Source organism: Aedes albopictus, chromosome 3 (assembly GCF_035046485.1).
Source record: "Aedes albopictus strain Foshan chromosome 3, AalbF5, whole genome shotgun sequence".
NCBI lineage: Eukaryota > Metazoa > Arthropoda > Insecta > Diptera > Culicidae > Aedes > Aedes albopictus.
This window is the reverse complement of record NC_085138.1, coordinates 418,300,278-418,315,521: the sequence shown is the minus strand read 5'-3', so window position 1 is coordinate 418,315,521 and position 15,244 is coordinate 418,300,278. Positions and strand designations below refer to the sequence as shown.

Below are 15,244 nucleotides of genomic sequence, written 5' to 3'. Positions count from 1 at the left end.
ATCAGTTCCTTTGAATAAACAGTTTTCCGGCAGCATTGTTCAGAAAGGGATAGAAATGCTTCCGTAATCTTACTTTTGTGGATAAACGTTTAAGAAAAAAAAAAATGGAAGCTACTTTGTTCTTATAATAAAAGATGATACTACATGCGGAAATTCTTGATGATAAACACTGCATGATCAACGGCATGCCATACTCCAGAACTCCAGGACAATGCACCTCAGGATTTCCAGAAAAATATTAGCTGAGATTCCGGAAAGAATCCTGATCAGGATCCCAACAAAATCCATTTGAGGAATTCCAGGGGAGCTCTGCACAGGATTCTGAAAGAATCCTGCTCAGGATATTGAGAGAATCCTGCTCAGGATTCGGAGAGAATCCTGCTCAGGATTCGGAGAGAATCCTCTGATCAGGATTCTGAGAGAATCCTCTGATCAGGATTCTGAGAGAATTCTGCTCAGGATTCGGAGAGAATCCTGCTCAGGATTCTGGGAGAATCCTGCTCAGGATTCTGGGAGAATCCTGCTCAGGATTCTGGGAGAATCCTGCTCAGGATTCTGGGAGAATCCTGCTCAGGATTCGGAGAGAATCCTGCTCAGGATTCGGAGAGAATCCTGCTCAGGATTCGGAGAGAATCCTGCTCAGGATTCGGAGAGAATCCTGCTCAGGATTCGGAGAGAATCCTGCTCAGGATTCGGAGAGAATCCTGCTCAGGATTCGGAGAGAATCCTGCTCAGGATTCGGAGAGAATCCTGCTCAGGATTCGGAGAGAATCCTGCTCAGGATTCGGAGAGAATCCTGCTCAGGATTCGGAGAGAATCCTGCTCAGGATTCGGAGAGAATCCTGCTCAGGATTCGGAGAGAATCCTGCTCAGGATTCGGAGAGAATCCTGCTCAGGATTCGGAGAGAATCCTGCTCAGGATTCGGAGAGAATCCTGCTCAGGATTCGGAGAGAATCCTGCTCAGGATTCGGAGAGAATCCTGAGCAGGATTCGGAGAGAATCCTGCTCAGGATTCGGAGAGAATCCTGCTCAGGATTCGGAGAGAATCCTGCTCAGGATTCGGAGAGAATCCTGCTCAGGATTCGGAGAGAATCCTGCTCAGGATTCGGAGAGAATCCTGCTCAGGATTCGGAGAGAATCCTGCTCAGGATTCGGAGAGAATCCTGCTCAGGATTCGGAGAGAATCCTGCTCAGGATTCGGAGAGAATCCTGCTCAGGATTCGGAGAGAATCCTGCTCAGGATTCGGAGAGAATCCTGCTCAGGATTCGGAGAGAATCCTGCTCAGGATTCGGAGAGAATCCTGCTCAGGATTCGGAGAGAATCCTGCTCAGGATTCGGAGAGAATCCTGCTCAGGATTCGGAGAGAATCCTGCTCAAGATTCGGAGAGAATCCTGCTCAGAATTCAGAGAGAATCCTGCTCAGGATTCGGAGAGAATCCTGCTCAGGATTCGGAGAGAATCCTGCTCAGGATTCGGAGAGAATCCTGCTCAGGATTCGGAGAGAATCCTGCTCAGGATTCGGAGAGAATCCTGCTCAGGATTCGGAGAGAATCCTGCTCAGGATTCGGAGAGAATCCTGCTCAGGATTCGGAGAGAATCCTGCTCAGGATTCGGAAAGAATCCTGCTCAGGATTCGGAGAGAATCCTGCTCAGGATTCTGAGAGAATCCTGCTCAGGATTCGGAGAGAATCCTGCTCAGGATTCGGAGAGAATCCTGCTCAGGATTCGGAGAGAATCCTGCTCAGGATTCGGAGAGAATCCTGCTCAGGATTCGGAGAGAATCCTGCTCAGGATTCGGAGAGAATCCTGCTCAGGATTCGGAGAGAATCCTGCTCAGGATTCGGAGAGAATCCTGCTCAGGATTCGGAGAGAATCCTGCTCAGGATTCGGAGAGAATCATGCTCAGGATTCGGAGAGAATCCTGCTCAGGATTCGGAGAGAATCCTGCTCAGGATTCGGAGAGAATCCTGCTCAGGATTCGGAGAGAATCCTGCTCAGGATTCGGAGAGAATCCTGCTCAGGATTCGGAGAGAATCCTGCTCAGGATTCGGAGAGAATCCTGCTCAGGATTCGGAGAGAATCCTGCTCAGGATTCGGAGAGAATCCTGCTCAGGATTCGGAGAGAATCCTGCTCAGGATTCGGAGAGAATCCTGCTCAGGATTCGGAGAGAATCCTGCTCAGGATTCGGAGAGAATCCTGCTCAGGATTCGGAGAGAATCCTGCTCAGGATTCGGAGAGAATCCTGCTCAGGATTCGGAGAGAATCCTGCTCAGGATTCGGAGAGAATCCTGCTCAGGATTCGGAGAGAATCCTGCTCAGGATTCGGAGAGAATCCTGCTCAGGATTCGGAGAGAATCCTGCTCAGGATTCGGAGAGAATCCTGCTCAGGATTCGGAGAGAATCCTGCTCAGGATTCGGAGAGAATCCTGCTCAGGATTCGGAGAGAATCCTGCTTAGGATTCGGAGAGAATCCTGCTCAGGATTCGGAGAGAATCCTGCTCAGGATTCTTGGAGAATTCTGCTCAGGATTCTTGGAAAATTCTGCTCAGGATTCTTGGAGAATCCTGCTCAGGATTCTTGGAGAATCCTGCTCAGGATTCTTGGAGAATCCTGCTCAGGATTCTTGGAGAATCCTGCTCAGAATTCTTGGAGAGTCCTGCTCAGGATTCTTGGAGAATCCTGCTCAGGATTCTTGGAGAATCCTGCTCAGGATTCTTGGAGAATCCTGCTCAGGATTCTTGGAGAATCCTGCTCAGGATTCTTGGAGAATCCTGCTCAGGATTCTTGGAGAATCCTGCTCAGGATTCTTGGAGAATCCTGCTCAGGATTCTTGGAGAATCCTGCTCAGGATTCTTGGAGAATCCTGCTCAGGATTCTTGGAGAATCCTGCTCAGGATTCTTGGAGAATCCTGCTCAGGATTCTTGGAGAATCCTGCTCAGGATTCTTGGAGAATCCTGCTCAGGATTCTTGGAGAATCCTGCTCAGGATTCTTGGAGAATCCTGCTCAGGATTCTTGGAGAATCCTGCTCAGGATTCTTGGAGAATCCTGCTCAGGATTCTTGGAGAATCCTGCTCAGGATTCTTGGAGAATCCTGCTCAGGATTCTTGGAGAATCCTGCTCAGGATTCTTGGAGAATCCTGCTCAGGATTCTTGGAGAATCCTGCTCAGGATTCTTGGAGAATCCTGCTCAGGATTCTTGGAGAATCCTGCTCAGGATTCTTGGAGAATCCTGCTCAGGATTCTTGGAGAATCCTGCTCAGGATTCTTCTGTTCTTCTGTTCTTCTGTTCTTCTGTTCTTCTGTTCTTCTGTTCTTCTGTTCTTCTGTTCTTCTGTTCTTCTGTTCTTCTGTTCTTCTGTTCTTCTGTTCTTCTGTTCTTCTGTTCTTCTGTTCTTCTGTTCTTCTGTTCTTCTGTTCTTCTGTTCTTCTGTTCTTCTGTTCTTCTGTTCTTCTGTTCTTCTGTTCTTCTGTTCTTCTGTTCTTCTGTTCTTCTGTTCTTCTGTTCTTCTGTTCTTCTGTTCTTCTGTTCTTCTGTTCTTCTGTTCTTCTGTTCTTCTGTTCTTCTGTTCTTCTGTTCTTCTGTTCTTCTGTTCTTCTGTTCTTCTGTTCTTCTGTTCTTCTGTTCTTCTGTTCTTCTGTTCTTCTGTTCTTCTGTTCTTCTGTTCTTCTGTTCTTCTGTTCTTCTGTTCTTCTGTTCTTCTGTTCTTCTGTTCTTCTGTTCTTCTGTTCTTCTGTTCTTCTGTTCTTCTGTTCTTCTGTTCTTCTGTTCTTCTGTTCTTCTGTTCTTCTGTTCTTCTGTTCTTCTGTTCTTCTGTTCTTCTGTTCTTCTGTTCTTCTGTTCTTCTGTTCTTCTGTTCTTCTGTTCTTCTGTTCTTCTGTTCTTCTGTTCTTCTGTTCTTCTGTTCTTCTGTTCTTCTGTTCTTCTGTTCTTCTGTTCTTCTGTTCTTCTGTTCTTCTGTTCTTCTGTTCTTCTGTTCTTCTGTTCTTCTGTTCTTCTGTTCTTCTGTTCTTCTGTTCTTCTGTTCTTCTGTTCTTCTGTTCTTCTGTTCTTCTGTTCTTCTGTTCTTCTGTTCTTCTGTTCTTCTGTTCTTCTGTTCTTCTGTTCTTCTGTTCTTCTGTTCTTCTGTTCTTCTGTTCTTCTGTTCTTCTGTTCTTCTGTTCTTCTGTTCTTCTGTTCTTCTGTTCTTCTGTTCTTCTGTTCTTCTGTTCTTCTGTTCTTCTGTTCTTCTGTTCTTCTGTTCTTCTGTTCTTCTGTTCTTCTGTTCTTCTGTTCTTCTGTTCTTCTGTTCTTCTGTTCTTCTGTTCTTCTGTTCTTCTGTTCTTCTGTTCTTCTGTTCTTCTGTTCTTCTGTTCTTCTGTTCTTCTGTTCTTCTGTTCTTCTGTTCTTCTGTTCTTCTGTTCTTCTGTTCTTCTGTTCTTCTGTTCTTCTGTTCTTCTGTTCTTCTGTTCTTCTGTTCTTCTGTTCTTCTGTTCTTCTGTTCTTCTGTTCTTCTGTTCTTCTGTTCTTCTGTTCTTCTGTTCTTCTGTTCTTCTGTTCTTCTGTTCTTCTGTTCTTCTGTTCTTCTGTTCTTCTGTTCTTCTGTTCTTCTGTTCTTCTGTTCTTCTGTTCTTCTGTTCTTCTGTTCTTCTGTTCTTCTGTTCTTCTGTTCTTCTGTTCTTCTGTTCTTCTGTTCTTCTGTTCTTCTGTTCTTCTGTTCTTCTGTTCTTCTGTTCTTCTGTTCTTCTGTTCTTCTGTTCTTCTGTTCTTCTGTTCTTCTGTTCTTCTGTTCTTCTGTTCTTCTGTTCTTCTGTTCTTCTGTTCTTCTGTTCTTCTGTTCTTCTGTTCTTCTGTTCTTCTGTTCTTCTGTTCTTCTGTTCTTCTGTTCTTCTGTTCTTCTGTTCTTCTGTTCTTCTGTTCTTCTGTTCTTCTGTTCTTCTGTTCTTCTGTTCTTCTGTTCTTCTGTTCTTCTGTTCTTCTGTTCTTCTGTTCTTCTGTTCTTCTGTTCTTCTGTTCTTCTGTTCTTCTGTTCTTCTGTTCTTCTGTTCTTCTGTTCTTCTGTTCTTCTGTTCTTCTGTTCTTCTGTTCTTCTGTTCTTCTGTTCTTCTGTTCTTCTGTTCTTCTGTTCTTCTGTTCTTCTGTTCTTCTGTTCTTCTGTTCTTCTGTTCTTCTGTTCTTCTGTTCTTCTGTTCTTCTGTTCTTCTGTTCTTCTGTTCTTCTGTTCTTCTGTTCTTCTGTTCTTCTGTTCTTCTGTTCTTCTGTTCTTCTGTTCTTCTGTTCTTCTGTTCTTCTGTTCTTCTGTTCTTCTGTTCTTCTGTTCTTCTGTTCTTCTGTTCTTCTGTTCTTCTGTTCTTCTGTTCTTCTGTTCTTCTGTTCTTCTGTTCTTCTGTTCTTCTGTTCTTCTGTTCTTCTGTTCTTCTGTTCTTCTGTTCTTCTGTTCTTCTGTTCTTCTGTTCTTCTGTTCTTCTGTTCTTCTGTTCTTCTGTTCTTCTGTTCTTCTGTTCTTCTGTTCTTCTGTTCTTCTGTTCTTCTGTTCTTCTGTTCTTCTGTTCTTCTGTTCTTCTGTTCTTCTGTTCTTCTGTTCTTCTGTTCTTCTGTTCTTCTGTTCTTCTGTTCTTCTGTTCTTCTGTTCTTCTGTTCTTCTGTTCTTCTGTTCTTCTGTTCTTCTGTTCTTCTGTTCTTCTGTTCTTCTGTTCTTCTGTTCTTCTGTTCTTCTGTTCTTCTGTTCTTCTGTTCTTCTGTTCTTCTGTTCTTCTGTTCTTCTGTTCTTCTGTTCTTCTGTTCTTCTGTTCTTCTGTTCTTCTGTTCTTCTGTTCTTCTGTTCTTCTGTTCTTCTGTTCTTCTGTTCTTCTGTTCTTCTGTTCTTCTGTTCTTCTGTTCTTCTGTTCTTCTGTTCTTCTGTTCTTCTGTTCTTCTGTTCTTCTGTTCTTCTGTTCTTCTGTTCTTCTGTTCTTCTGTTCTTCTGTTCTTCTGTTCTTCTGTTCTTCTGTTCTTCTGTTCTTCTGTTCTTCTGTTCTTCTGTTCTTCTGTTCTTCTGTTCTTCTGTTCTTCTGTTCTTCTGTTCTTCTGTTCTTCTGTTCTTCTGTTCTTCTGTTCTTCTGTTCTTCTGTTCTTCTGTTCTTCTGTTCTTCTGTTCTTCTGTTCTTCTGTTCTTCTGTTCTTCTGTTCTTCTGTTCTTCTGTTCTTCTGTTCTTCTGTTCTTCTGTTCTTCTGTTCTTCTGTTCTTCTGTTCTTCTGTTCTTCTGTTCTTCTGTTCTTCTGTTCTTCTGTTCTTCTGTTCTTCTGTTCTTCTGTTCTTCTGTTCTTCTGTTCTTCTGTTCTTCTGTTCTTCTGTTCTTCTGTTCTTCTGTTCTTCTGTTCTTCTGTTCTTCTGTTCTTCTGTTCTTCTGTTCTTCTGTTCTTCTGTTCTTCTGTTCTTCTGTTCTTCTGTTCTTCTGTTCTTCTGTTCTTCTGTTCTTCTGTTCTTCTGTTCTTCTGTTCTTCTGTTCTTCTGTTCTTCTGTTCTTCTGTTCTTCTGTTCTTCTGTTCTTCTGTTCTTCTGTTCTTCTGTTCTTCTGTTCTTCTGTTCTTCTGTTCTTCTGTTCTTCTGTTCTTCTGTTCTTCTGTTCTTCTGTTCTTCTGTTCTTCTGTTCTTCTGTTCTTCTGTTCTTCTGTTCTTCTGTTCTTCTGTTCTTCTGTTCTTCTGTTCTTCTGTTCTTCTGTTCTTCTGTTCTTCTGTTCTTCTGTTCTTCTGTTCTTCTGTTCTTCTGTTCTTCTGTTCTTCTGTTCTTCTGTTCTTCTGTTCTTCTGTTCTTCTGTTCTTCTGTTCTTCTGTTCTTCTGTTCTTCTGTTCTTCTGTTCTTCTGTTCTTCTGTTCTTCTGTTCTTCTGTTCTTCTGTTCTTCTGTTCTTCTGTTCTTCTGTTCTTCTGTTCTTCTGTTCTTCTGTTCTTCTGTTCTTCTGTTCTTCTGTTCTTCTGTTCTTCTGTTCTTCTGTTCTTCTGTTCTTCTGTTCTTCTGTTCTTCTGTTCTTCTGTTCTTCTGTTCTTCTGTTCTTCTGTTCTTCTGTTCTTCTGTTCTTCTGTTCTTCTGTTCTTCTGTTCTTCTGTTCTTCTGTTCTTCTGTTCTTCTGTTCTTCTGTTCTTCTGTTCTTCTGTTCTTCTGTTCTTCTGTTCTTCTGTTCTTCTGTTCTTCTGTTCTTCTGTTCTTCTGTTCTTCTGTTCTTCTGTTCTTCTGTTCTTCTGTTCTTCTGTTCTTCTGTTCTTCTGTTCTTCTGTTCTTCTGTTCTTCTGTTCTTCTGCTGTTCTTCTGTTCTTCTGTTCTTCTGTTCTTCTGTTCTTCTGTTCTTCTGTTCTTATATTACACCACATTCTTATGTGTAGAAAAGCTTGAATTTGGCTATATTTGAATTGATTTCAGTGTTGAGAAGTTATCGCTAATCTTTCCATTTCTTTTTCAGATCGGATGCTGCGGAGCTGATGGCCCCAACGACTACATGGTCCTGCGTCAACCCCTCCCACTCGAATGCCGCGACACCGTCACCGGAAATGCCTTCTTCCACGGATGCGTTGACGAGCTTACCTGGTTCCTGGAAGACAAATCTATGTGGGCTGCCGTCATGGCCATGGTGCTGTCGGCTATTCATGTAAGTCTCCCCCTGCTTCTGATCCCGTCTACAATTTAACAACCGCTCTTTAACCACGCTTTTTGAGTTTTGATTTCTTCAACGATTAAGGTGGGAAAAACTTTCGTAATATTTTCTGCCAAATGTGGTTGCCCCTGTGAACTCGATTTGCATATCACGTGTCGCCAGCCACTTGACGCCAGCCGAGGAACCACCCACTACCGCTGGCTGTTACTCCCGGAATGATGGAGCGCCTGATGAAATCAACGATATGGTTTTTCGCATGTGCGATCTCTGCGAAGAACCTGTGTGGTTTCCTTTTTGCCTGAGAAACTCATTTTCACCCAAAACGGAAAAGGCTGGCGGGACTTGGGTTCCAGATGCTGCCGGGGTGGTAATTTGAATTGTTAATTTTTGCACGCACTCGTCGCTGTTTGTGTGCTTTATGTAGAAATGTTGCGCTTTTTGAGTTTTGGAGGGTCTCTTCTCAAGGAAGTAGGAAAATAATTTAAATGAATTCCTTTGTAAACTCTGAAGAGGGAAAGTTTTGAAGTCAGCAGATTCTTCAAAAAAGTGTTTGACGAATCCTTGAGATCCGTTTGCATTCGATGAGAAAGACTAATCGATCAACTTGCTTTCCAAAGGAAGAACAAAAAAGGAAGCTATAACATTCAAACAGTCCTTGGACTGTTTTCCGAAGCTTCTGGTCAACTAAACTCGATGAGTCCGTCGCATCGTTTCTCCCTGCTTTACGGAATTTAATTCCACAAATGCAACAAGTTCAATCGACCATGAGTGGGATAAACCGATGAATGCTCCACCCGGAGGGTTCTTCTGTTCATTCTTCGGAGAGAGGGAGTCTTTCTTTTTCGAAAGCTTTTGACTTTTTCTGCCTTTTTCTGCTTTGAAATTGACTTCCCTCTTCATCAGAGTGTGTGCGCGTGGAGGATGATTTCCTCTACTCCCGAAGCGGGTGCAATTAGTTTAACATCATTTCGGAAAATTTCCATACGTGCCTTTGGTGGGGAGAGGATTTCATTTTCTTAGAGAGCCTATCACATCAAACAGGCGATGGATAGATCAGAAGTTGGACGTCAAGCAGCAGGGCAGCCGGCGCACACGGTGGCAAAAAGTAAATCGCCTCAGGGCGAGGTGAAGTGAATTTCAAACAGCGCCTAATCCATGGTTGTCTGTTGCTTTGCCCAGCAACATGTGGCTTCAGCTGGAAAATTTCTGTTTTTAAAGCGCTGAGTTAAAGGAGCCAATCGATTTCAACATACTTTACAATGCAATGTAAGAAAAAAAATCCCACAAAAAAATTTAAATTCTAATAGAGGTTTCTTAAAGAAATTTGAATGAGTTTTTATACGCTAGAGCTATTTCAAGCGTATCCAGTGACAAACATTCTGAAAAAATCCTAAATAAATTTCTGGGAAAATTGCTGGAATTTTTTTTTTGGGGCAATATTTTTTAGGCAAATCATGTAGGAATTCAAGATTAACTCCTGAAAGATTTAAAAAAAAAAAAATCTGGAAGAATTTTAGGGCATATCGTTGAGGAGTTTCAGGAAAATTTCTGAAGAATTTCAGGGAAAATCCTGGAGCATTCCAGGGAACATCCTAAAGAATTTCAGGGAATTTTCTGGAAAAGTTTCAAAGAATTTCCTGGATAAATTTCAGGGAAATTCCCGAGAAAATCCTGGAGGAATTTCAGACAGAATTCTGGAGAAATTTCAGAGAGATTCATGGAGAAATTTTGGAAAAATTTCTGGAGAAATTTCAGAGAAAGTTTTGGAGGATTTCAGAGAATTTCCTTCCTTGAAGAATTTCCGGGAAATACCCGGAGGAATTTCCGGGAAATTCTTGGAGGAATTTCTGGGAAATTCTTGGAGGAATTTCTGGGAAATTCCCGGAAGAATTTATGGGAAATTCCCGGAGGAATTTCTCAGAAATAACCGAAGGAATTTCTTGGAAATTCCCGAAGGAATTTCAAGGAAATTCCCAGAGGAATTGTGGGGAAATTCCCAGAGGAATTTCAGAGAAATTCCCAGAGGAATTTAAAGGAAATTCTCAGAGGAATTTCAGGGAAATTTGCTGAGGAATTGCAGGGAAATTCCCAGAGAAATTTCAAGGAAACTCCCAGATGAATTTCAAGGAAATTCCCAGAGAAATTGTAAAGAAAATTCCAGAGGAATTTCAAGAAAATTCCCAGAGGAACTTCAAGGAAATTCCCAGAGGAATTTCAAGGAAATTCCCAGAAAAATTTCAGGGAAATTCCCAGAGTAATTTCAAGGAAATTACCAGAGGAATTTCAGGGAAATTCCAAGAGAAATTTCAAGGAAATTTCCAGAGGAAATTCTCGGAGGAATTGCTGAAAATTGCCTTGAAATTCCTCTGGGAATTTCTTTGAATTTCCTCTGAGAAATTCCTTGGAATTCCCCCTGGAATTTCCTTAAAATTCCTCCTGGAATTTCCTTGAAATTCCTCTGGGAATTTCCTTGAAATTCTTCTAGGAATATTCTTGAAATTCCTCTTGGAATTTCCTTGATATATCCTTAAAATTCCTCTGGGAATTTCCTTGAAATTCCTCTGGGAACTTCCTTGAAATTCCTCTGGGAATTTCCTTGAAATTCCTGCTACAATTTCCTTGAATTTCGTCCTGGAATTTCCTTAAAATACCTCTGGAAATTTCCTTAAAACTCCTCTGGGAATTTCATTGAAATTTCTTTAAGAACTTCCTTGAAATTCCTCTGGGAATTTCCTTGAAATTCCTCTGGGAATTTCCTTGAAATTCCTCTGGGAATTTCCTTGAAATTCTCTATGAATTGCCTTGAAATTCCTCTGGGAATTTTCTTTGAAATTCTTCTGAGAACTTCCTTGAAATTCCTCTGGGAATGTCCTTAAAATTCCTCTGGAAATTTGTTTGAATTTCCTCTGAGAATTTCCTTGAAATTCCCTCTGGAATTTCCTTGAAATTCCTCCTGGAATTTCCTTAAAATTCCTCCTGAAATTTCGTTGAAAATCCTCCTGGAATTTCCTTAAAATTCCTCCTGGAATTTTCTTGAAATTCCTCTGGGAATTTCCTTGAAATTCCTCTGGGAATTTCCTTGAAATTCCTCTGGGAATTTCCTTGAAATTCTCTATGAATTGCCTTGAAATTCCTCTGGGAATTTTCTTTGAAATTCTTCTGAGAACTTCCTTGAAATTACTCTGGGAATGTCCTTAAAATTCCTCTGGAAATTTGTTTGAATTTCCTCTGAGAATTTCCTTGAAATTCCCTCTGGAATTTCCTTGAAATTCCTCCTGGAATTTCCTTAAAATTCCTCCTGAAATTTCGTTGAAAATCCTCCTGGAATTTCCTTAAAATTCCTCCTGGAATTTTCTTGAAATTCCTCTGGGAATTTCTCTGAAATTCCTCTATGAATTTTCTTGAAATTCCTCTGAGAACTTCCTTGAAATTCCTCTGGAAATGTCCTTGAAATTCCTCTGGGAATTTCTTTGAATTTCCTCTGCGAATTTCCTTGAAACTCCCCTAGAATTTCTTTGAAATTCCCCTAGAATTTCTTTGAAATTCCTTCTGGAATTTGCTTAAAATTCCTCCTGGAATTTCCTTGAAATTCCTTTGGGAATTTCCTTGAAATTCCTCTGGGAATATTCTTGAAATTCCTCTGGGAATTTCCTTGATATTCCTCTGGGAATTTCCTTGGAATTCCTCTGGGAATTTCCTTGAAATTCCTCTGGGAATTTCCTTAAAATTCCCCCAGAAATTTCCTTGCAAATCCTCCTGGAATTTCCTTAAAATTCCTCCTGGAATTTTCTTGAAATTCCTCTGGGAATTTCTCCGAAATTCCTCTATGAATTTTCTTGAAATTCCTCTGAGAACTTCCTTGAAATTTCTCTGGAAATGTCCTTGAAATTCCTCTGGGAATTTCTTTGAATTTCCTCTTAGAATTTCCTTTAAATTCCCCTAGAATCCTCTGAATTTCCTTCTGAAATTTGCTTAAAATTCCTCCTGGAATTTCCTTGAAATTCCTCTGGGAATTTCCTTGAAATTCTTCTGGGAATATTCTTGAAATTCCTCTGGGAATTTCTTTGAATTTCCTCTTAGAATTTCCTTGAAGTTCCCCTAGAATTTCTCTGAATTTCCTTCTGGAATTTGCTTAAAATTCCTCCTGGAATTTCCTTGATATTCCTCTGGGAATTTCCTTGAAATTCCTCCTGGAATTTAATTAAAATTCCTCCAGAAAGTTTCTTGAAATTCCTCTGGGAATATTCTTGAAATTCCTCTGGGAATATTCTTGAAATTCCTCAGGGAATATTCTTGAAATTCCTCTGGGAATTTCTCTGAAATTCCTCTGGGAATTTCTCTTAAATTCCTCTGGGAATTTCTCTGAAATTTCTCTGGGAATATCTCTGAAATTTCTCTGGGAATTTCTCTGAAATTTCTCTGGGAATTTCTCTGAAATTTCTCTGGGAATTTCTCTGAAATTCCTCAGGGAATATTCTTGAAATTCCTCTGGGAATATTCTTGAAATTCCACTGGAAGTTTCCCTGAAATTCCACTGGGAATTTCTCTGAAATTCCTCTGGGTATTCCTCTGAAATTCCTCTGGGAATTCCTCTGAAATTCCTCTGGGAATTTCTCTGAAATTCCTCTGGGAATTTCTCTGAAATTCCTCTGGGAATTTCTCTGAAATTTCTCTGGGTATTTCTCTGAAATTTCTCTGGGAATTTCTCTGAAATTCCTCTGGGAATTTCTCTGAAATTCCTCTGGGAATTTCTCTTAAATTCCTCTGGGAATTTCTCTTAAATTCCTCTGGAAATTTCTCGGAAATTTCTCTGGGAATTTCTCTGAAATTTCTCTGGGAATTTCTCTGAAATTCCTCTGGGAATATTCTTGAAATTCCTCTGGGAATATTCTTGAAATTCCTCTGGGAATATTCTTGAAATTCATCTGGGAATATTCTTGAAATTCCTCTGGGAATATTCTTGAAATTCCTCTGGGAATTTCCCTGAAATTCCTCTGGGAATTTCTCTGAAATTCCTCTGGGAATTTCTCTGAAATTCCTCTGGGAGTTTCTCTGAAATTCCTCTGTTAATTCTTCTGAAATTTCTCAGGGAATTCCTGGAGGAATTTTAAGAAAATCAATCGAGTTATTTGAGGGAAACTTTTGGTGGAATTTTCAGGAATTTTGTAGAAGTTTTTCATGGATATTCAAGAAAACAACTTCTGGTTATATTTCTAAAGGTATTTTGTAGGAATTATTGGAGGTGTTTCTTCTGGAATTCCCGGAAGGATAGTTGTGAAAGTGCGGGAAGAATTTCTAGATTAATTCCTGGAGGAATATCAAGGGAAACTTCTGGAAGAATTTCTAAGAAAATTCTTGAAGTTTTTTTGTGTTAATTCTTACAAGATAGTTATTCTGAGGAAATTGTGGGGAAATCTTATTCTTTTTCTGTTTTCGATCAAATTACTTATCTATCACTCTACTCTCTTTCCAGACTGCCAACGTCGTCCTCGGTATCGTCCTGGTCCAGGCCCTGAAACGCGAGGAGGAAGCCATGTACAGACGCTGAACGCACCAACATCAACGGCGCTGCACCACGCCATACGCAACCCGAGAATATGACAGTTTTTCCTCTTAGTTAAAATTAGTTTCTACCATCAGCAGTTCTAGAGTAATTATTATTATTATTATGTGCCAACACGGGGGGACAAACAACCGATACTACCACCACGTAGCCATTAAGTCCACTATTATAAGCGAAAACAAAAAGAGAAAAATGAGAATAAATTTTACACCTGGTGAGCAGCGTGCAGATGAGGGAAACTCATCGTCCCGTCGCGCCCCGTCAGGATGATCATCATCATCCGGTGTAGAAACAAACCCTGGCTTGGATTTCTTCTTCTTGTTGTTGCAGCCGCCGCCGTAGTGTGTCACACAAGTCCAATTAAACCCAGTTTTCCTCGGTATTCAATTTGCAGTTTTCAATTAGCGTTTTCCCCCGGGGGGACGGGGGGAATAAAAGGGCGATGGCCAAACGTCGGCCACCGAGTTGCGTCTGGAGATGGTTCAAAGTGAAACGTCCGCTGCTGATGGGTTACCGTCGTCCAGCTCCGGCTCCGGGACCAAAGTCGTTGGCTTTGGGTACTACTGAAGAGGAGAGGGAGGGGGTACCATTGCGGTCGAGCACAGTCAGTTGTCAGTAGTGCGGTGAGGACAAATTTAATAATGTCATCTAATTAACTGCAGCAGCATAAACAGCAATGCTGGTCGGGCACAATGCACACAGATAAAAGAAGATAGTCTCAAGAGTTGGCGACGAGATGATGTGGTTTTATGCAGGAGAATGGCTGGGATTAGATTTTCTTTTCTGAGGAAGTTAACTATTCACTAGATAGCATCAAATTTAATTGAAATTGATTTAATAAAGTGATGTGGCCGACATGTGGTTTTATCCAGCATCAGGTCATACATATTAATGAAAATAGAAGATGTCGTGATGTAAAATCAGTAATGATGAATCGGAAACAGTTTAATCCCTGGGGAATGAAGTGTATTGGTGATATGAAGTCTTTTTTAAATGTGCCATAATCATCCCTTCCCAATTTTAAAGTTTGTTCTATGCTCGTTGAAAATACCTTTTGAAATCCTTAATTAATTATTCTCCTTCTATGTCTTCTTCTACTTCTATTGCATTTTCTTCTTTATTTTTTAGCGTGTCGTACTATTCTATATCTGTGGTGACTTAGTTTATTGTTGTAGATGTGTTAATTTTTTAGGGAGAAAATTTGGCCCAAATATTCTCTACACAGTATGTAGAAGAACGTTCTTCTTTATTTGTTTCTGATTCTACCTTCCCAGAAGTTGGGCTGCCTCTCTTCAAAAAAGTTGTTATTTGGCATGTCCAGAGTTATTATTTACAGGATTCATTTTGCCTTCTCTAAAAAAATACACTCGCACTTCCATTGAAGTAATGAGTCGGGGAAACTTAAATGGATTCATGACGTGAATGTATTCATTGCGTAAATGGATTCAGTTATTAGATCGAGTTCATGTTCTTCCCTGTGTTGAAAATGTCATTTCGACATATCTGAATTCAACCACATCCAGCTCATTTTAAAAGCTCAACCTGAAAATATGGTATATGAAAAAACTTGTGCGGCTAGATCAGCTCTTCAAGAAAGTCACGGAAAACCGAACTTTTTTTTAATATTTAACCCTTTCGGGACGACTTTTTTCTACACATATTTCGGGAACGAATTTATGTTTTTCCAATGGTATACATTATAATACTTAGGAAAACACTGACATATTATGTTAAATTTTTTTTCGGGATGTTCTAGGTCATCCAAACTGTCCTGGAGTTGTAATACTGGGAGATTCAAATAAATACATGAATTTACAACGTTCCTCCTAGCAGAACATGTTTGATAAGACTCATTGAGTCAAGAAAACTATTTTTTACCGATTTAAAAGTATTTCAGATATCGACGACACTCCAAATTGTCCTTAAATAAGATTACTTGATCTTCCAGATCAACAAACGTTTCAAAGATGTTATATCGTATCAAAACATATCCAAGTATACTCTCTCAGTCATAATACTAACTTTTGCTACTGCGTCAACGTATTACAAGTATTCTAGATCCTCCAAAAAG

General features: G+C 40.5%; 1 protein-coding gene across 1 annotated transcript in view; it reads left to right on the top strand.

Moving 5' to 3' along the window:
* The window catches only part of LOC109406089 (tetraspanin-2A), a 186,410-nt gene extending 172,929 nt beyond the window's left edge, over window positions 1-13,481 (top strand). Inside the window, exons 4-5 of the mRNA XM_029875709.2 lie at window positions 7,419-7,604; window positions 13,084-13,481. Coding sequence (XP_029731569.1) covers window positions 7,419-7,604; window positions 13,084-13,158 — 261 coding nt within the window. The 3' untranslated portion in view covers window positions 13,159-13,481. The remainder of the gene's footprint in view (window positions 1-7,418; window positions 7,605-13,083) is intronic.
* Window positions 13,482-15,244: the final 1,763 nt, after the last annotated feature.